The sequence below is a fragment of the Canis lupus genome, chromosome 32 (assembly GCF_048164855.1).
Source record: "Canis lupus baileyi chromosome 32, mCanLup2.hap1, whole genome shotgun sequence".
NCBI classification, from domain to species: Eukaryota; Metazoa; Chordata; class Mammalia; order Carnivora; family Canidae; genus Canis; species Canis lupus.
This window is the reverse complement of record NC_132869.1, coordinates 13174813-13198137: the sequence shown is the minus strand read 5'-3', so window position 1 is coordinate 13198137 and position 23325 is coordinate 13174813. Positions and strand designations below refer to the sequence as shown.

The 23325-nt window shown below is 38.5% G+C and overlaps 1 protein-coding gene and 2 pseudogenes across 4 annotated transcripts in view; all 3 read left to right on the top strand.

Annotated features, from left to right (window-relative positions):
* The window catches only part of TTBK2 (tau tubulin kinase 2), a 174096-nt gene that overhangs the window by 39839 nt on the left and 110932 nt on the right, over positions 1-23325 (top strand). For 2 of the 4 annotated variants that reach the window (XM_072808944.1, XM_072808946.1), the window contains exon 3: positions 407-554. In XM_072808944.1, the coding sequence (XP_072665045.1) occupies positions 407-554 (148 nt within the window). Of the gene's footprint in view, positions 1-406; positions 555-20889; positions 21002-23325 lie in introns of those variants that run through there. The other 2 variants (XM_072808947.1, XM_072808948.1) reach the window with 2 other exon arrangements.
* Positions 4349-11990, top strand: LOC140623032 (heat shock protein HSP 90-alpha pseudogene; annotated as a pseudogene).
* On the top strand, positions 12657-18902 carry LOC140622547 (heat shock protein HSP 90-alpha pseudogene; annotated as a pseudogene).

The window sequence follows — 23325 nt, the reverse complement described above, 5'->3', positions numbered from 1 at the left end:
TTTCAATTGGTGAAAAGATTTTATGGTTTAAAAAGTCTTCAAATGATTGCTTTTAGAGTTAAAATAACGTATTTCATTCTTGGTCATTTGCGGGAAGTGAAACATTCAGATACTGTGTTTTTTTTTGTGACATTTTTGATGCCGGGTGTAGACTAAATTTTAAAATTGTTTGTGGCTGAAATAATTTCATTACCTTTTGTAGACAAAACTGTGGGAAAAGATTTTGATGCTCTTTCTAGGCATTTATTTTCCTCTTGGCATATGTGTAATTAACAATATTGAAATCTTTTATCCTTAAATAGGGATAGTAAAATTACACATAGTTTTCTTAATATAAGAAATGAATTGGTTTCCAATTAGAATGTTCTAGTAATTATATATGTGTGTGTTCTTATTTCCTGTGCAGTTGAGGAAGATTGGGGGTGGGGGCTTTGGAGAAATTTACGATGCCTTGGACATGCTTACCAGGGAAAATGTTGCACTGAAGGTAGAATCAGCTCAACAACCAAAACAAGTTCTGAAAATGGAGGTGGCTGTATTGAAAAAACTACAAGGTAAGCTATTTTGCATGATGTACCAGACAGTTTATAATTTATTGTTATCTTTCTGAGCCTCATTAAATTCTATAACGATTAACTGAGTAATCAGGTGTAAGCTCGGTATAAACAATGCTTAGCATTTTCTCTTGGAAATTTTATCACTAGCTAGTAGTAGTAGAAGTATTAATTGCTTAGGCTAATTGGACTGTGGGAATTCCTTTTCATGGTAATTAAGGATGAGAGAGTGAATTACCTGAAATATTCTGCTTTAGAAAGTGTTTTTGTAAGTCTCTTATGGTGAAAATTTGTCTCCCTTTTTTTAAACCACTGAACATGAATACCTCTGAGTTGTTTCTACCCATGTTGGTCGTGGTAAATATGCTTTAATCACGTTAAGGAAGCTGCCTTCAAATCACTGCAGGATGGATTAAAAATAATACTATTTGTTACGTGATTTCATTAACTTCAGTTTCATAGAATAACTTTTTCTAGCCCTGTTGTCATTTTTGAGATATGTTTTACTAATTGGGTTCCTATTTTTTATCACAAGGATAAAAAACATTTTTTCTGACTTTAACCCAGTGATGTAAAACCCTGAATATATTGCTATTTTCTATTTACCCTTTTATTTTCAGTTTAATGATATAATCTGATATTACTCATATTTAAACATTTTATCTGAATCAAAATTAAGTGGGGTGATTAACACGTTAAATGATCTTGTTAAGTTCTAGAAGATTTGATATTGTCATGGGACATTTATTAGTATCTAAAAGAATTTAATACTAACATAGAGCAAAGGAACTTGCTGAAATTATAGATATAACTATAATTGGTAGAAATAGTAGAAAAGCACAAAATACTGTGTGCCCTAGAACCTTCAAATTCATAGCTGTGTAGTCTCTAGGATGAATGTGCTCTCTTTGTGAATTCCTGATATTTGGAATTCTAGTAAACTAGTTTGTGTTAAGTTGATGAAATGTGTATTATGTATTCTGGTAATGTATTCTGGCAGTCATTGTCCTTTGCCTAAGCTTTCTCATTATCCAGGTTTCTCTACCAGTTGGCTTATTTGAGAGAGAGCCTGATGCTCATGAAATTATAGATCTTTTTAATAGTTATTCTTAGCCCCAACTTAGGTTTCCCAAAACATGGGGAATTAGGAAGGCAGTACAGCTGGAGCTGCCAATTCCTGGGTTGCACAGATCCTAGGAAATCTGTTTGACTTTCAGATGAGCCCATAAAGGATATGTTAGCATCAGTGTGGCCTGGAGCATGCCACTTCACTTTCTCTACTTGGCCCTGAGGAGATGCTTCCAGGTGAGGCAGGGTACAGCTCTGTAGTCCTTTCTGTAGGTTCTCTTGACTATTTTGGCCACAATTTAACCAGGACTCTATGGAATAAAGCTTGAAGATAACTTTAGTACCTTTTAATGGAAGAATTGGAGACCCTTGGAGCTAAGTCTCTCTTTTCCTTCTATTTTATCTTTTATACTGTTAACTAAAATGTTTCTCCTACCTGCTTATAACCACATCCTAGTCCTCAGAACTCTTCACTTTCCAAAAACAAATAGGTTTTTATGTTCTGGTCTGTATTTCTTCTTTTTAAGTTTTTTAAAAGAGTTTTTATTTTAATTCCATAGTCTGTATTTCAGTGAGGCAGCCCTTGACTCTTTTCTTGGCTTCCTAACTTATGCCTCCTGCATATTTAATGCATCACAATGTACTCTGGTTGAGGGTGCTTTAGAATCTGGGGCTGACTTTATATGGCCTGAATTATGCTTACCTTCCTTTTGGCATAATGACTTCTTACTGACCCCCAATAAAACGGCTAAGTGTGTAAGGAGAAGATACATAATCAGAGGCTAGCCCTTTAAAGGAATCATTGGTTTTAAACTGATGTTCAGGGACGCCTGGGTGGCTCAGCGGTTGAACGTCTGCCTTTGGCTCAGGGCATGATCCTGGAGTCTTGGGATTGAGTCCCACATCAGGCTCCCTGTGGGGAGCCTGCTTCTCCCTCTGCCAATGTCTCTGCCTCTCTGTGTGTGTCTCTCATGAATAAATAAATAAAACCTTTAGAAAAAAAAAAAAAAGATGTTCAGGGGTCCTGGGGGGTGCAGTTGGTTAAGCATCGCACTCTTGGTTTCCACTCAGGTTGTGATCTCAGAATTGTCTCTCTCCCTCTTCCCTCCTGCACATGCAAGCTCTCATGTGCATGGGCGTACTCTCTCTCAAATAAATCTTTAAATTGATGTTCAATTTTTGATAGATGATATAAAGATTATTTCTTTATAAGATAAAAGGATATTTTATAATGAATTTAGCCAGAACCCTAAGTTTTGCTCTTTTTAATAAATCAGTTCCCCCTTTCAAAATTCTTAGTGTTTTTTCCTGGATTCCCTTACTTCTCAGTTTTCTTGCAGCCTTTCCTGTACTAGCTAACCCTAGATTTCCTCAGCTCATGCATAACTCTCATTACTAGTATGATCTTTTGTCATCAGCCCTAAAGTATGAAGGCCTTAGCATTTTACCCTATCTTTTCTTCTAAATGACCTCTCCTATGCTGCTACATTAGACTGTTCTCTTTTCACAGCTCTCTGAACTACTCTGGAAGTATCGTACAATTCTCTTTTGAATCAAGGTAGACTCCTAAATTGTACTCGGTTTTTACAAATGTGTTTGAATGTGTCAGTCACTACTAAAGCAAACAAACTATATGAGACTCTTACCTGCAGGGAACAAATTGAGGGTTGCTGCAGGGGTGGCAGGTGGGTTAAGGGGTAATTGGGTGATATCCATTTAGGAGGGTACTTGATGTACTGAGCAATGGGTGTTCTATGCAACTGATGAATCACTAAATTCTACCTCAAAACTAATACTCTACTATATGTGAATTAACTCGAATCTACATAAAGTCTTGAAAATAAAAATACAACTAAACCATCTATCTGTAGACCTGTTAGGTAATACTTCTACACTTAGTTAATATTTAAAGTATCCCTAGTTTTCTTTTTATTAACATTTATCTCTATATAACCATTTATTTGTACTTCTTCCTTGTCTCCATTTGGACTATACTGTCTTCTGACCTTTGTCTTTCAGTTCATTTGCTTTCAAACTTGGAGCAAAGGGGATAAATGATAATGGCCTCCCTAATCTGTTATATTCTTTTTTCTTTCTTCTCTCCCATCTTCTTTTTTTTTTTTTTTAAGATTTTATTTATTTACTCATGAGAGACAAAGAAGAGAGAGAGCCAGAGACATAGGCAAAGGGCTCCATGAAGGGAGTCCAGTGTAGGACTTGATCCCAGGACCTGGGGATCACACCCCGAGCTGAAGGCAGATGCCCAACTACCGAGCCACCCAGGCGGCCCTCCCATGTTCAATAAATTTTTTATAGTGATAGCCTGTCTATCCTCAGGTCTCGATTTTAATGAATTCTTGAGCTGTATCTCACCACACTGTTCTTTTTTTGTCTTTTAAATAAATACAGTTTTATTTGCAGTGGTGGTATAAGAGAAAAAAACCTGTCTCAAGATTTCAAACTGATCACTAGTAATTCTGCAATACCTGAGGAACCTACCATCAGTGCTGTTTAAAAAGATTCTTGGGGGGGGGCAGGGCAAGATGGCGGAGGAGTAGGGTCCCCAAGTTACCTGTCCCCACCAACTTACCTAGATAACTTTCAAATCATCCAGAAAACCTACAATTCAGCCTGAGATTTAAAGAGAGAACAGCTGGAACGCTACAGAGAGAAGAGCTTGCACTTCTAACAAGGTAGGAAGATGGAAAGAGTAAATAAATAAAAAAGAATCAAGTGGGGGAGGGGCCCCCATGAGGAGCTGGGACAAGGCCAATCAGTGATAGCCTACAGGACAGGAAAGCCCAGTAACGGTGAAGCAGGAACTTTAAAAACCCGCTCCAGATTCTTCCCAGATGGAAAGACGCTCGCAGGGCACTTGGGCAGGATCCCAGGAGGGGCACTGGAGCCTCCAGGTTCCTGGGGTCACTAACAGAGGAAGTGCGCCCCCGGGGGAGAGCACGCCACACACTGCAGGCCCAGCTCGGTAAAGGGCTGGAGTGCGCACACCCAGTGGGGCCTTGGGAGAAGCTCAGGGGGTGGCTCTGCACCGAGGGGGCTACGCCCCTGGCAGCGTGATTATAGCAGCGCAGACCCCGGATCACAGGACACCTGGGGACACGGCCCAGGATCCTATGTTCCCCCAGGACAGGCAGAGGCTGGGAGGGCACAGGACAGTGAGGACACTCCTGCTGCAGGGCACCCCCGAGCTGTGCAGATCAGCACTCCCACCCCCGGAGCATCCAGGCCAGTATGGACTGGGAGCTGCGGTAGTTACTGCGGGATCTGACTCCAGGGCTGGAGGGCTGGAGAGCTGGCCGCCGCCAGTGTGGTTGTCACTCCTGGTGTCACCCTGTGCCTGGGACGGAGTGGGGCTGCCAGGGAACAGGGTCCTTACAGGATAAACAGCTCCCACTGAGCTGTGCACCTGGCAAGGGGCAGGGCAACTCCCCCAGGTGCACACACCTGTGAATCAGCACAGCAGGCCCCTCCCCGAGAAGACCAGCTGGAAGGATGGGAAGAGCAAGTTCTTGACAGAGCAGTGCTAGAAAGCTCCAGGGGAAGTCGAGGGATTTATAGTATATAGAACCAGAGGATACCCCTCCTTTTTGGTTTTTTGTTTGTTTGTTTTTTTCTTTTTTTTTTTTTTCTTCCTCTTTCCAATACAACTTGTTTTTAGCCACTCAGCACTGAGCAAAATGACTAGAAAGAACTCACCATAAAAGAAAGAATCAGAAACAGTCCTCTCTCCCACAGAGTTACAGAATTTGGATTACAATTCGATGTCAGAAAGCCAATTCAGAAGCACAATTATAAAGCTACTTGTGGCTCTGGAAAAAAGCATAAAGGATTCAAGAGACTTCATGACTGCAGAATTTAGATCTAATCAGGCCGAAATTAAAAATCAATTTAATGAGATACAATCCAAACTGGAGGACCTAACAACGAGGGTTAATGAGGTAGGAGAAAGAGTGAGTGACATAGAAGATAAGTTGATGGCAAGGAAGGAAGCTGGGGGAAAAAAAGAGAAAAACAATTAAAAGACCATGAGGAAAGGAAAGGTTAAGGGAAATAAATGACAGCCTCAGAAGGAAAAAATCTATATTTAATTGGGGTTCCAGGGAGCACTGAAAGGCACAGAGGACCAGAAAGCATAATTGAACAAATCATAGTTGAGAACTTCCCTAATTTGGGGAGGGAAACAGGCATTCAGATCCAGGAGATAGAGAGATTCCCCCTCTTAAAATCAATAAAAAACGTTCACCACTCCGACATTTCATAGTGAAATATGCAAATTCCAAAGATAAAGAGAAGATCCTTAAAGCAGCAAGAGACAAGAGATCCCTAACTTATATGGGGAGAAGTATTAGGTTAACAGCAGACCTCTGCACAGAGACCTGGCAGGCCAGAAAGGGCTGGCAGGATATATTCAGGGTCCTAAATGAGAAGAACATGCAGCCAAGAATACTCTATCCAGCAAGGCTCTCATTCAGAATAGGAGGAGCGATAAAGAGCTTCCAAGAAAGGCAGAAACTGAAAGAATATGTGACCACCAAACCAGCTGTGCAAGAAATATTAAGGGGGAGCTCTGTAAAAGAAAGAGGAAGGCCAAAGAAATAAACCACAAAAACAGGGACTGAATAGGTATTACGATGACACTAAATTCATATCTTTCAATAGTAACTCTGAACGTGAACGGGCTTAATGATCCCATCAAAAGGTGCAGGGTTTCAGACTGGATAAAAAAGCAAGACATATCTATTTGCTGTCTACAAGAGACTCATTTTAGACCTAAGGACACCTCCAGCCTGAAAATGAAAGGTTGGAGAACCATTTACCATCAAATGGTCCTCAGAAGAAAGCAGGGGGTAGCAATCCTCATATCAGATAAATTTTATCCCAAAGATTGTAGTAAGAGATGAAGAGGGACACTATATCATACTTAAAGGATCTATCCAACAAAAGGACATAATAATCATGAATATTTATGCCCCAAATGTGGGAGCTTCCAAGTATATCAATCAATTAATAACCAAAGTTAAGACATACTTAGATAATAATACACTTATACTGGGAGACTTCAACAACTTTCTGGAAATGACAAATCTTCTAAGCACTTCAAAGAAAGAGAGCTTTAAATGGTATACTGGACCAGATGGATTTAACAGATATTGACAGAACTTTACATCCAAACTCAGCTGAATACACATTCTTCTCAAGTGCACATGGAACTTTCTCCAGAATAGACCACATACCGGGTCACAAATCAGGTCTCAACCGATACCAAAAGATACCCCTGCATATTTTCAGATGATAATGCTTTGAAATTAGAACTCAATCACAAGAAGAAATTTGGAAGAAACTCAAACACATGGAGGTTAAAGAGTATCCTGCTAAAAGACGAAGGGGTCAACCAGGAGATTAGAGAAGAATTAAAAAGATTCATGGAAACTTGAGAATGAAGACACAACCGTTCAAAATCTTTGGGATATAGCAAAAGCAGCCCTAAGACGGAAATACATCACAATACAAGCATCCCTCAAAAAACTGGAAAAAACTCAAATACACAAGCTAAACTTACACCTAACGGAACTGGAGAAAGAACAGCAAATAAAACCTACACCCAGCAGAACAATAAAGTTAATAAAGATTCTAGCAGAACTCAATGAACTAGAGACCAGAAGAACTGTAGAACAGATCAACAATACCAGGAGTTAGTTCTTTGAAAGAATTAATAAGATAGGTAAACCATTAGGCAGCCTTATTAAAAACAAAAGAGAAAAGACTCAAATTAATAAAATCACGAATGAAAAAAAAGAGCTCACAACCACTACCAAGGAAATACAAATGATTTTAAAAACATATTATGAGCAGGTAAACGCCAATAAGGCAATGTAGAAGAAATGGACGCATTTCTGGAAAACCACAAACTACCAAAACTGGAAGAGGAAGAAGTAGAAAACCTGAACAGGCCAATAACCAGGGAGGAAATTGAAGCAGTCATAAGAAACCTCCCAAGACACAAAAATCCAGGCCCAGATGGCTTCCCAGGGGAATTCTATCAAACGTTTAAAGAAGAAACAACACCTATTCTACTAAAGCTGTTCTGAAAGATAGAAAGGGATGGAATACTTTCAAACTCGTTTTATGAGGCCAGCACCACCTTAATTCCAAAACCACACAAAGACTCCACCAAAAAGGAGAATTATAGACCCAATATCTCTGGTGAACACAGCTGCAAAAATTCTCAACAAGATACTAGACAATAGGATCCAACAGTACATTAAGAAGATTATTCACCATGACCAAGTGGGATTTATCCCCGGATGCAAGGCTGGTATAACACTCGTAAAGCAATCAACGTGATAGGTCATATCAACAAGAGGAAAAACAAGAACCATATGATCCTCTCAATAGATGCAGGGAATGCATTTGACAAAATACAGCATCCATTCCTGTCCAAAACTCTTCAGAGTGTAGGGATAGAGGGAACATTCCTCAGCATCTTAAAAGCCATCTACAAAAAGCCCACAGCAAATATCATTCTCAATGGGGAAGCACTGGGAGCCTTTCCCTAAGGTCAGGAACACCACAGGGATGTCCACTCTCACCACTGCTATTTAACATAGTACTAGAAGTCCTAGCCTCAGCAATCAGGCAACAAAAAGAAATAAAAGGCATTCAAATTGGCAAAGAAGAAGTCAAACTCTCCCTCTTCACCGATGACATGATACTGTCTATAGAAAACCCAAAAGACTCCACCCCAAGATTGCTAGAATTCATACAGCAATTCGGCAGTGTGGCAGGATACAAAATCAATACCCAGAAATCAGTGGCATTTCTATACACTAACAATGAGACTGAAGAAAGAGAAATTAAGGAGTCAATCCCATTTACAATTGCACCCAAAAGCATATAAGATACCTAGGAATAAACCTAACCAAAGAGGTAAAGGATCTATACCCTAAAACCACAGAACACTTCTGAAAGAAATTGAGGAAGACACAAAGAGATGGAAAAATATTCCTTGCTCATGGATTGGCAGAATTAATAGTGTGAAAATGTCAATGCTACCCAGGACAATTTACACATTTAATGCAATCCCTATCACAATACCATGGACTTTCTTCAGAGAGTTGGAACAAATCATCTTAAGATTTGTGTGGAATCAGAAAAGACCCTGAATAGTGAGGGGAATACTGAAAAAGAAAACCAGAGCTGGAGACATCACAATGCCGGATTTCAAGTTGTACTATAAAGCTGTGATCATCAAAACAGTGTGGTACTGGCACAAAAACAGACACACAGATCAATGGAACAAAAGAGAGAATCCAGAAATGGGCCCTTAACTCTATGGTCAACTAATATTCGACAAAGCAGGAAAGACTATCCACTGGATAAGGACAGTCTCTTCAATAAATGGTGCTGGGAAAATTGGACATCCACATGCATAAGAATGAAACTAGACCATTCTCTTATACCATACACAAAGATAAACTCAAAATGGATGAAAGATCTAAATGTGAGACAAGAATCCATCAACATCCTAGAGGAGAACACAGGCCACACCCTTTTGAACTTGGCCACAGCAATTTCTTGCAAGATACATCTATGAAGGCAAGGGAAACAAAAGCAAAAATGAACTATTGGGACTTAAGATTAAAAGCTTCTGCATAGCAAACGAAACAGTCAACAAAACTAAAAGACAACTTACAGAATGAGAGAAGATATTTGCAAATGACCTATCAGATAAAGGGCTAGTATCCAAGATCTATAAAGAACTTATTAAACTCAGCAACAAAGAAGCAATCCCATCATGAAATGGGCAAAAGACATGACAAATTTCACAGAGGAAGACATACACATGGCCAACAAGCACATGAGAAAATGCTCCTCATCCCTTGTCATCAGGGAAATACAAATCAGAACCACAATGCGATACCACCTCACACCAGTGAGAATGGGGAAAGTTAACAAGGTAGGAAACAACAAATGTTGGAGAGGATGTGGAGAAAGGGGAACCCTCTTGCACTGTTGGTGGGAATGTGAACTGGTGCAGTCACTCTGGAAAACTGTGTGAAGGTTCTTCAAAGAGTTAAAAATAGAACTGCCCTATGACCCAACAATTGCACTGTTGGAGATTTACCCCAAAGATACAGATGCAGTAAAACTCCGGGACACCTGCACCCCAATGTTTATAGCAGCAATGTCCACAATAGCCAAACTGTGGAAAGTGTCTTGGTGTCCCCATCGAAAGATGAATGGATAAAGAAGATGTGGTTTATGTATACAATGGAATATTACTCAGCCATTAGAAATGACAAATACCCACCATTTGCTTCAACGTGGATGGAACTGGAGGGTATTATGCTGAGTGAAGTAAGTCAGTCGGAGAAGGACAAACATTATATGGTCTCATTCATTTGGGGAATATAAAAAATAGTGAAAGGGAATAAAGTGGAAAGTAGAGAAAATGAATGGGAAATATCAGTGAGGGTGACAGAACATGAGAAACTTCTAACTCTGGGAAACGAACAAGGTGTGGTGGGAAAGGGAGGTGGGTGGGGGTTGGTGTGACTGGGTGATGGGCACTGAGGCGGTGTTAGGCTATATATTGGCATATTGAGCTTCAATAAAAAAAAGGAAAAACTAAGAACAAAACAAAAGATTCTTAAAAAAAATTGCTACATAGCTAGAATCCTGCAGCAAGATAAGGAAATCTTAAATTTGCTATTTTCCCTAATTTTTATTGAAAAAATTTAAATATACAGAAAATGGAAATAATAATATGGGAACATTCTCTGTACCCAATAGTCAACTTCAGTATATTAGCACTTGACTAGTCTTGTTCCGGCTTTATCCTACTCTTTCAACACTTTTTCCCACCTTGCTGGAGTACTTTTTTTTTTTTAAGATTTTATTTATTTATTCATGAGAGACAGAGAGAGGCAGAGATATAGGCAGAGGGTGAAGCAGGCTCCCTGTGGGGAACCTGATGTGGTACTTGATCCCAGGATTCCAGGATCATAACCTGCGCCATGGCAAATCCTCGATTACTGAGCCACCCAGGTTCCCCCACAGGAGTATTTAGAAAGGAATGCTAAGTGGCTTCTGTTTCCTGGTGCTCTGTCGTCACAAAGCCCATGTGGTCCATGAGCTGAAATGCCTGAGGAAACCCGGACCCAAGACCAGCCAATGGAAAAGAACGTTGAAATGTTCACCTTTCAGGTGGAAATCGCTCAGTTGATGTCCTGGAATATCAACAGTTTCTACCCAAATAAAGAGATCTTTCTGAGGGAGCTTATTTCACATTCATCAGTTGCTTTGGACAAAATCAGATATGAAAGCTTGACAGAATCCAGTAAGCTAGATTCCAGGAAAGAGCTGCACATGAATCTCATTCCAAACAACCAAGATTGAACCCTCATTATGGTGGATACCGGGATGGGCATGATTTGATCAAGTAAGCTTCATACTATTGCCAGGTCTGGAACCACAGTGTTCATGGAAACTTTGCAGCCTGGTGCATATTTCAATGATTGGCCAATAGGGTGCCTATTTGGTTGCTGAGAAAGTAACCGGGATCACCAAACAATAATAGCTGTTTGCCTGGGAGTCTTCTGCAGGACAATTCCTCCCAGTTAGGACTGAAATAGGTGAACCTATGGGTTATCCTGCATGTGAAGGAAGACTAAACTGAGTACTTTCAGGAGAGAAGATTAAAGGTGATTGTGAAGAAACCATCTTAATTTTTATTGGCTATCTAATTACTCTTTGTGGAGAAGGAATGTGATAAGTCATTGATGATGAGGCTGAAGAAGAGAAATGGAAGAAATAGAAAAAGAAGAAAAGGAATCTGATGACAGACCTGAAATAGTTGTTAGTTCTGAGGAGGAGGAGGAAGAGAGGAAGGATGGTGATAAGAAAAAGATCAAGGAGAATTATATTGATGAAGAAGAACTGAACAAGACAAAGCCTATTTGGACCAGAAATTCTGATGACATTGCAATTGAAGAATATGGAGAATTTTATAAGAGCTTGACCAATGACTGGGAAGATCACTTAGAAGTGAAGCATTTTTCAGCTAAAGGACAGTTGGAATTTGGAGCCCTTCTTTGTGTCTGAAGATATGCTCCCTCTGATCTATTTGAAAATGAAGAAAATACCCACCATTTGCTTCAACGTGGATGGAACTGGAGGGTATTATGCTGAGTGAAATAAGTCAGTCGGAGAAGGACAAACATTATATGTTCTCATTCATTTGGGGATTATAAATAATAGTGAAAGGGAATATAAGGGAAGGGAGAAGAAATGTGTGGGAAATATCAGAAAGGGAGACAGAACATAAAGACTCCTAACTCTGGGAAACGAACTAGGGGTGGTGGAAGGGGAGGAGGGCGGGGGGTGGGGGTGAATGGGTGATGGGCACTGAGGGGGGCACTTGACGGGATGAGCACTGGGTGTTATTCTGTATGTTGGCAAATTGAACACCAATAAATAGATTTATTATTAAAAAAAAGAACAACATTAAGTTGTATGTTCTGAGTTTTCATCACAGATAGCTGCAAGAAGCCAATCCTTGAATATCTGAATTTCATTAGTGGTCTGGTGGACTCTGAGGATCTTCCTCTAAATATTTCTCATGAGATGTTGCAGTAAAGCAAAACTTAAAATTTAAGTTATCGGAAAGAATTTGGTCAAAAGATGCTTAGAATTCTTCACTGAACTGGCAGAAGACAGAACTACAAAAAGTTTTATGAACATTTCTTTTTTTTTTTTTTTTACATAGTCTCCACACCCAGCATTGTGCCCAGTGTGGGGCTTGAACTCATGACCCTGAGTTCAAGACCTGAGCTGAGATTAAGGGTTGGATGCTTGACTGACTGAGCCACCCAGGTGCCCCATGAGAATTTCTTTAAAATATTAAGCTTGAGTGTGGGGTGAGGGAGGTGCGTGGTGTGCCTGGGTCAGTCAGTTGAGAATCCAATTCTTGATTTCAACTCAGATCATAATCTCAGGGTCATGGGATAAAAACCCATGTCAGGCTTCATGCTTAGCAGGGTGTCAGCTTGGGATTTTCTCTCCCTCACCCTCTGCCCTCCCTCTTTTCCCCCTGTGAAATAGATAAATCTTTAAAAAATATATTAAGCCTGGAATACATGAAGACTCAATATTGGAAGAAGTTTTCAGAGCTGTTAAGATGCTACACATATGTTTTTGGTGATTAGATGGTTTCTCTCAAGGACTGTTGCACCAGAATGAAGGAATACCAGAGGCATATCTGTTACATCACAGGTAAGACCAAGGAGCAGATAGCAAACTTGGCCTTTGTGGAATGTCTTTGGAGGCATCGCTAAAAGTGATCTATATGATTGAGCCTGTTGATGAGTACTGTGTCCAACAGCTGAAAGAATTTGAGGGGAAGACTTTAGTGTCTGTTACCAAAGAGGGCTTGGAACTTGGGGAAAATGAAGAAGAGAAAAAGAAACAGGAAGAGTAAAAAATAGTTTAAAAACCTGTGCAAAACTGTGAAGGATATCTTGGAGAAAAAAGTAGGAAAGGTCGTTGTGTCAAATGGATTGGTGATATTCCTGTGCTGCACTGTCACAAGCACATGTGGCTGGATGGCAAATATGGAAAGAATCATGAAGGCTCAAGCCCTAAGTGACAAATCAACCATGGGCTACATGGCAGCAAAGAAGCACCTGGAGATAAACTCTGACCACTCTATGGTCAAGACCTTATGGCAGAAGGCAGAAGCTGACAGGAATAAGAAGTCTGAAAGATCTGATCATCCTGCTCTACAAAACTGTGCTTCTGTCTTCTAGCTTCAGTCTGAAAGATCCCAAGATGCATGCTAACAGGATCTACAGGATGATCAAACTTGGTCTTGGTATGGATGAAGAGGACCCCACCACTATTGATAGCAATGCTGCTGTGACCGGAAGAGATGCCACCTCTCAAAAGAGATGCCACCTCTCAAGAGATGATGATGAGGTGTCACATGTAGAAGAAGTAGACTAAGCTCTTCCTCAAGAATTATTTATAAATGTATTCAGTACTTTGGCTTCATTCCCTCTGATAATATATTTCCAAGGATGTTTTTCTTTATTTTTGTTAACATTTTAAAAATCTGTGTGTCATGACAATAACTACTTAAAAGAAAGATAAAGTTTCTATTTCTGATACTGTGATATTTAGGAACTAAAGCCCAGCACGTTTTTCTTTTCCAGTTCCATGTTGGCTTATTTTAACAGGACAAGGTAACATTTGTTGTAAGATCTATGTAACCTAATATTAACTGTGTGGTCTAAAATGTTTAGCTGTCAAGTGGATTCCTTAGCAAAACCAGATTCACTGAAGTGTTCTGAGCTATACCTTGAAGATTAAAAGAAAAATATTGGTTAAAACAACTTTCACCTTCTGGGATCTTCTTTTTAAATCTTATATCCCCTGCAGTTATCAATGGCATGTATCAGTCCTCTAGAAGCTAGTATGTTAAACTGAACCCACTTGATGGGAGTAACTATCTGTAGGGTTTTTTTTCCCCAAAGAAGAGCATTGTTTAGAGTAGCAAAATTATAAGCCCACTTAGGTGTGTTGTGAAGCTGTTCAGAAAGTAACTTGGCAAGTTCTGAGTGGAAATATAGTGCTCAAGTCACATTCTGCTTTAAAAGGTTGTGACAAATACAAATGAATTAATCTCGGGACTCCAGGATCACGCCCTGGGCCGAAGGCAGATGCTCAACTGCTGAGCCATCCAAGCATCCCTGACATTAACTTTTTTAAAAGTTAACTTTTAACTAATAGACTTTATTTTTAAATATTTTATTTATTTGAGAGAGGGAGAGGGAGAAAACATGAGTGGGCGGGGGAGGGTCAGAGGGAGATGGAGAAACAGACTCCCCATTGAGCAAGGAGAGGACATGGGGCTCAATCCTAGGACCCTGGGATCGTGACTTGAGCTGAAGGCAGATGTTTGACTGAGCCCCCAGGTGCCCTAGACTTTACTTTTTAAAACCTGTTTTAGATTTACAGAAAAATAAAGCAGGAAATATAATTCCTATGTTCCCCCTCCTTATCTACAGTTTCCCCTGTTACTAACATATTGTGTTAGTGGGATATGTTTGTTATAATTGGTGAAGCCAGTATTGATACATTATTAACTATAAAGTCTATAATGTACATTAGGATACTCCTTTTTTTAGTAACATAAGCACAGTAGTTTTAAATACCTGTTATTTCTTAATACCATCTTTAATTTCTCCCATATTCTTAAAAATATCCTATTTTGTCTTTGAGGCATGTTGAGACCTTGTTAGCACTGATGGTGGGGGAGGGAATCAACTGGTGAGTTAAGGAGGACTAGGGTACCATGCTTTGGCTATTGCCTGTAGCATTGACCGTGGAAAGTAACAGAAGTACAATATATAGAGAATCATAACTTGTAGTTGATAAAAAAAAAAAAAAAATGACACCTGGGCAGTCAGGACCAGCTCCACTACTTACTGCTTAAATTCCCAAGGGTAATATGGGGACATTAATAATATATACATTCTAAGGTGGTTGTGAAGATGAAGTGATAAATGTCAAGTATTTAGCACAATGCCCTCAATAAATATCAGATTGATTGGTTGAAAACAATATTCTGTTGTTGACTAGTTGAAATCAAGATTCACGTACACTGTAGGCCCACTGCATTTGTTGGCATACCTCTTAAGTCTCTTAATCTATGAAAGTCCCTCCCTCATACTCCCAATCCCACCCCCCCCCCCTTGTTGTTTTGGCTTTGCCATTAATTTGTTAAAGAAATGAAGTTCTTAGTTTAATAGAAGAGTCTAAATTCTGGATTTGGTTAATCACATACTTGGGGTAACTTTTAACATGTTTCTCTAGCCTCTGTGTTTCCTGTGAACTGGTGGTAGATGTAGAGCCTTGATGAGATTCATATTGTTACTGCTGTTGTTTTTGACAGGAGTCAAAAGAGTCTAGATCTATTGTTTCCATAAGGTTGTGTCATGGTGATTTTTCTGATTCTTTTATTCCTTCTAAATTTCTTTTTTTTTTCTCTAAATTTTTATTTATTTATGATAGTCATAGAGAGAGAGAGAGAGAGAGAGAGAGAGAGAGACAGGCAGAGACATAGGCAGAGGGAGAAGCAGGCTCCATGCACCGGGAGCCCGATGTGGGACTCGATCCTGGGTCTCCAGGATCACGCCCTGGGCCAAAGGCAGGCGCCAAACCGCTGCGCCACCCAGGGATCCCTCCTTCCAAATTTCTGAACTGGAATTATTCTACCAAGTAGAACTTTATTTCATTAGCTATTTGTTTCCCCTGAGGTATAGTTACTAAAGGAATGCAGGATAAAGACTTGATTTTTCTCCCCATTATTTGCCAATTCTCAGAATAATGAGTTTTGTACCATATATGACTAGTAAATTTATTTTTGTTTTCAGTATAACTATGAAATCATGGATTTTTATGTATTTTATTTCAACTAATTGCAGTCATTGTTATTTTGTTGTTCAAATTTTCATGTCTTTGGCTAGTGGAAGCCCTTTCAGGTTGGCAACTGTGTCCTTCTAACTCCAGTGTTCTTTGATAGCATTTTCCCTTTCCGGCACAGTTCATATTTCAGGCTTCCCTTGAACTTTCCCTGTGCCATTTTGGAATCAGGAACTCTTTTTCTCCAAGATGCCCTGTTTCCTTTCATTGAAAAGTAATTGAGACCACAATATGGGCACTAGGGCACTAATTGCTTTTGAGCCAACATGTTTCTCTCAATAGGTTTTAATGACTACTAGATTTTGTCTGGTTTATTCTTATGTGCACTTGTTAGTTTGTTGAATTGTTTGTTTTTAAAAATACACTCATGTTCTCTTTTAAATTGCAAGCCATTTAAAGAATTATATACACTTAAACTTGATATTTATATTATGCTCAGTGGCAAAATGGTAGCACCAAGTAGCTTTGCATGTGGTGATGCAAGCATTTTTAAGTGGAGATGTAAGAGAATAGGAGAACTTCTATTTGTTTATTTTCTTCATAAACATTTTTTTTTTTGGTAAGTAAAAAATATTGAGATTCTGGAATAATTTTGTTAAGGAGTACTGTAAGAAGTTGATAAAGTCACTTTATTATTTAGAGATTCAACACCATATTATAGAGATTCAGCTCTTTATTATTATAAAGATAGTCACTTGTATCTTCCAGAACATTATTTCTATTTAGTTTAGAAGTTTTTTTTAATCTTTAAATATAAGTGGGTCTATGCTTTGGGAATGCAGAATATTGTAAAATTACTATAATTTATATTTAGTATATCTTTTCATCAAAGAAGTCTTCCTAGGATCTTTAAAGGTTTATATTTTCCTTATTTGCTTCCAATTTGTATATAATGATATACTTAAGCATAAAGTAGTTTTTCTTTAGAAATATCCTTTAAATTAGTTTTCTCACTAATTCTTGTGTGAGTTCCCTCCTACCTTTGAATGTGTTCAATCTAATAAAGTCTGTGGTGTTTAAAAATCACTGCTTAAATCAATAAGTGACTTAGAAAGTTGTTTAGCTTTTTTTTTTTTTTAAGAGTATATTTATTTGACAGAGAAAGAGCGAGAGAAGGAGAAGCAGAGGGAAAGGGAGCTGTTAGAGGAAGAGGGAAAAGCAGACTTTCCCCTGAGCAGGGAGCCTGATGTGGGGCTCCTGGGATCATGACCTGAGCCAAAGGCAGATTAACTGACTTGAGCCAGGTGCTCCTGTTTAGCCTTTCTGTCCCATTTTAACTCTTTACTTCATGCTGTGAATGATCAGCATCATCTTTAAAAAAAAAAAAAAAAAAAAAAGACACACACACACACACACAGAGGCAGAGACACAGGCAGAGGAAGAAGCAAGGCTCCATGCAGGGAGCCCGATGTGGGACTCGATCCCGGGTCTCCAGGATCACACCCTGGCCTGAAGGCGGGCACTAAACCTCTAAGCCACCCAGGGATTCCCCTGATCAGCATCATCTTACCTCTCGTACTCTTTCACTGTGTACCAACTGGAGTAAATAAAATTGAGGGTTTTTTCTTTATCTTAGATAAGAAGGTAATTGTAAGCTGATTTAATTATTTTAAATATTTTCTTCTCTAGCTTCTCTAAAAGCAAGTGTAGAAAGATCCCACCAATATAAAAAAATAATAGGTGTGCCTGGCTGGTTCAATTGATAGGATATGTGACTATTGATCTCAGGGTCATGAGTTTAAGCCCCCATTGGGTATGGAGCCTGTTTAAAAAAAATAGAGTAAGTGCTATTGTTTGATAACCAGATAATTTTGTTATTCTCCATTGAAATACCTGGGAATTAGTTTGTCTTGTCCCATATAAATGTAGAGAAAAACTACATTTTCCAATATGGGCCCATAAAGAGGATTTGATTTTGTTTTGACTTCTGGGGAATGTTTTTTTTTTTTTACCCTATATTGGTCTTACATTTTGTGTTTGCATTGGAGACTACAGAGCACAAGCTGAGAGTTGGTAAGTAGTGTTGCTAGTATGGAAGAGTAACTGCAACTCTTCTGCCTTCCTGCCTGAAGTCTCTAGTTACTGCTGCAAAGTACTACTATTCCCTTCCCCCATCAGAATGAGAGACATATGTCGGTTTGGATTAGACCACTGGTCTATCCAGCTGAGAACACTATCTTTGAAAGTTACTCCAAAGTGGGTGACCTCATCAAGGCTCATCTGTTCCATCAAAGGGTGTTAGAAGATCTCTGATAACTCTTTTTGTGAGAGAACATAGTAGTTGAACTCTGGGACTAGAAGGTTAGGGATAAACCCTTACCTCTCATTATATCTTTTAGCCTGTTATAAACCTGTCATCTGTCCCTTTGTTTATTTCAACTTGTACATTTCTTTTTCCCTAAAGTAATTTTTTGCTTCCCCTGGTTAAAGTTCATCTGTTCATCAAAGATGTGTTAGGAGATCTCTTGAGAACTTTATCTGTTCAGTGTGTTTATTTTAACATTCTCTACTTGGAAGATTTAACATTATCTGCCAACTTGGGGATTTGTCTGTTCATTACTATGTTTGGATTTAGGAAAATGATGTATAGGAAATAGAATAGGTCTAGGTTATCTTAAGGTCTAAGTTGTCTTAAGGTATATATATATGTGTGTGTGTGTGTGTGTGTGTGTGTGTCTTTGTATATACATATATACATATATTTATATGTGCTTTATAAGCACAATGAAAGTCTGGAATCATACAGAGCTCAAGAAGCCATTGGGAATCGTTATGTTTGCGTATTGGCATAAGGGAGACCAGGAAATGAAAGAATCTTTTACTGTTTCCCTTTATGCCCTTCAGTGCTTAAGAAATTGAAAAGAATAATGTAAACATTTTTGTTATAGTAAAAATGTATATGATAATAAATATCTTCAAAATCCAATCTTACTCTTTACCTTCTATTTAAATTTCTGAATGCTTGAAAATACATGATAAATTAGTGAAATGTAGTGTAATATAATAGAAAAGCTGTTTTGTTGTGAACTTTTTATAAATGGTTAATAATATTTGTAGGGAAATCTGTAGCAATGTTTGAGTGCTGACTCTATTATAGAAAATGGGTTGCTGAATGTTAGGCTCATTCATACTTACCTTATTTTAATACATCTATCTAGTTCATGTGTAAGACCTCCCTCTATTTTTTTACAACCCTTTTTAAGGGTGTAAATATTCACAGTAAAACACTTAAAAATCAAACAGAAGAATAAAGTGAAAAGAAAGTTTGCTTTCTCTTAGTCCATCACTGTCCTCCAAAGTTAACCACTGTTACTGGTTTCTTGTGATTTTTCCAGAAACATTCAATACATACTATATCATCTATTTTTACACACACATATATATAATCATGTGATATATATCCTACATATGTAAATCATATGGAATCATAATTTATAAAATCATATGTGATTACATGATATATCATGATTGTGTGCATACATGTATATATAAAACTTCCGTCTTTTACCCATACCCCTCAACAACATTTGTAGTCATACTATATATATGTTTGTTCTGCAACTTGTCATGACCCCTAAGATTTAGACAGTAAGACTCATATTTTATGCACCTTTATGTTCTGTAGCAGGAGCGATTGTTCAAACATACCAATTGGATAATGTCACTCCCAACATATGCTAAAACATTTTAGGGCCTTCCTTTTCTCAGGTAAAGTCCAGCCACCTTGACCTGGCATACAGGACCTTGAATTGATTCTTGCCTGCTTTGCTAGCCTCTTTACTTGAAACTGTTGATGTACACTTGGAGTGTTGATTATCCTGAACTTTCTTCAGTTTCCTTTTTTAATTTTATTTTTAAATTTATTTTTTATTGGTGTTCAATTTGCCAACATATAGAATAACACCCAGTGCTCATCCTGTCAAGTGCCCACCTCAGTGCCTGTCACCCAGTCACCTCTACCCCCCGCCCACCTCCCCTTCCACCACCCCTAGTTCGTTTCCCAGAGTTAGGAGTCTTTCATGTTCTGTCTCCCTTTCTGATATTTCCACTCATTTTTTTCCTTTCCCCTTTATTCCCTTTCACTATTTTTTATATTCCCCAAATGAATGAGACCATATAATGTTTGTCCTTCTCTGATTGGCTTATTTCACTCAGCATAATACCCTCCAGTTCCATCCACGTCGAAGCAAATGGTGGGTATTTGTCATTTCTAATGGCTGAGTAATATTCCATTTTATACATAGACCACATCTTCTTTATCCATTCATCTTTTGATGGACACCGAGGCTCCTTCCACAGTTTGGCTATTGTGGACATTGCTGCTACAAACATCGGGGTGCAGGTGTCCCGGCGATGCAATGAAACGTCTTCATCTGCATTCTACTTCCTCTGTAGTGCTTCGGATAACTGCTACTTTTTTTCTTCAAAGCATTATAACAGTCCTAGTATTTATAAAAATCCACAAGTAAAATAAAATTTAAAGAAATAAAGCCAAAAACAGTTAAAAACATCACTTTTTTCCTAAGCATATAACTCCAAAAGGATATATGCCTAAAAAAATGTGATCTTACTGGCTTGCTTGTTCCCTTTTCCACAATAAGGTTAATACAGGATTTGCTTATTTTTAATTTTGTATAATCAAAGTTATATAAATAGTTTCAATAATCAGTTCTACAAAGTGTGTTATGAAAAACAGTAGTCCAGATTCTGGTTCCAGATAAGATGGAGTAAGCACGCTTCACCCTGTTTCTCCCACTGAATGCAGCTATAAAACCTGGACAGAATGCTTGGAGTGGCTATTTGAGGACTCTGAAAAGTAAATAGTAGGAGGCAGATTGGGGAAGAAGACCAGAATTCAAAGTACCACTGAACCGGCGGTGAGTTTATCATTTTTTTTCTTCCAGTATGCCCCAGCCTGAACTTAATGTATCCTGAAACTTGGAAGTGAGCCTTATTAACACGGACAAAAAAAAAGCACCAGGAGAAGCCCTCTGGTTCTGACTCAAGGAGCAGGAAGGGATCTCCTAATGCTCAGAGAAAGTGTGGCAACTCCACATCCTTCTCTTTTTTTCTTCTTCTTTTTTTTTTTTTTTTTTTTTTGCTTTTCTTCATTTTCTTGCACCCCAGGCCTCAAGCAGTTCTTGGCAGCAGATGCAGTGGCCTCAGTGGGGGCAGGCAGGAGCCAAAAATCTCAGAGGGAGGGGAACCTTCCATCCAGATTGGAAGAGCTATGATCTCAAGAGAGTGCGGCAAATCCATTGCTTTTCTTCTCCCTCTGTTCTTCTGTTGCTTGCCCCTGATATGAGTACATCATGGGAAGTATATGGCAGAGTGGGTTTAATGAAACCCCAGCTTTCTGCTGGAAGGCTGGAAAAGGGGAGCCCCAGGGAACCAAAAGATTGCAAGAGAATGAGGAGCTTGGGAAACTGACTACTTAAACTTGCTTATGGACTTAGGAGCAGACTTCCAAGCTGTACATGCATGAGTCTGATTCCTTTTTTTTTTTTTTTTCTTTTTTTTTTTTTTTTATGAGTCTGATTCCTAAACAGCGTACAGAAACATCAAGGACTGAATTATGGGATAGACCACTCCCTAGCCCCTAAACTGGATACTGCGTGGGACAGTTATGAAACATATTCAATATGACTGCAAAGGGTTTGCAAACTGAATTGTAATTGGAAATAAAACCCACAGAAGGCTTGTCAGAACTTGAATGTGAACCCAACTGGGTCAATTACTGGCTAAAACAAAAACACCAACATTCTGAGTGGGACTTAAATAAGATCGAGAGTACCATAATATTTCCAAGTGTCCAGAATACAGTCTAGAATTAGCTTAAAAAACAAAACAAAACAAAACAAACAAAAAAACGGAAAATTGAACTCACATGGGAAAAGACAGTGAACAGATGGTGATGCCAAGATCACACAGATGTTAAAATTATCTGGAAAATAGTTTTAAAATCAGCTGTTTTGACCATGTTCAAGGATTGAACGGGAAGATAGAAAGTCTCAGCAAAGAAGTAGAAGATAAGAAGAACTAAATGGAGATTTTAGAACTAAGAAACATAATAATGGAAATGAAAACTCATTAAATGAGCTCGGTAGCAGAGTAGACCTGACAATGAAAAGAGTCTATGCACTTGAAAATAGATCAACAGAAATGATGCAATTTGAATAACAAGAAAAATGTTAAAAATAAATGTATAGCCTCAGGGACCTATGAAACTATGATAAAGTCTTACATTTGTGTCATCAGAGACCCAGAACGAGAAGAGAATGAGTGGGGTCCATCAAAAGTACTTGAAGAAATAATGGCATAGAGATTGAAAAAGAAGAAGTAAAACTACCCCTGTTTACAGGTGGCATAATCATCTATATGGAAAATCTCAAGCAATCTACAAAAAGTTCCTAGAGTAAACGAGTTTAATGAGTTATTCATGGTCAGCTTGCAAAAAGCAATCATATTTCTATATGCTAGTGATAATCAATTGAAAACTGAATTAATGATATTTATGGTAGATTCCCCAAAATGAAACACTTAGGTATAAATGTAGCAAAATATGTATAAAATCTCTATGTTGAGAATTATAGAACACTGATTTAAAAAAAATCAAAGGATTTTTAAGTAAATACAGAAACATGCATTTATGAATTTGAAGAATCACAATTTTAGTAAAGATGTTGATTTTCCCCAGATTAATCTGTAGACTTAGTACTGGTAAAAACAATCCTAACAGCACTGTTTCCAGTTATAAACTGATTATAAAATTCTATACAAAGGCAAAAGACCTAGACTAGCCAAAACAACTTTTTTTAAAGACTTCCATTTTTTATTTGAGAGAGAGAGAGCACGCATGTGTGTACACATAGGGGCAGGAGCAGAGAGGGGGCGGGGAAGAGAGAGGAAGAGAACAGGGAACCCAATGCAGAGCTGGATCCTAGGATTCTGGGATCATGACCTGAGCCGAAGGCAAACACTTAACCAGCTGAGCCACCCAGGTGCCCCCAAAACAATTTTGAAAAAGAAAGATGTTGGAAAAAAATCAAACTACCTGATTTCAAAACACCGCGAAGCTATCATAATCAAGGTTGTGGTATTGGCAAAGGGAAAGACATATAGATCAATGAAATAGAGATTCCATAAATAGTCCCACACAAATATGGCCAATAATTTTTAAAGTTGGCAAAATGGAAAAAGA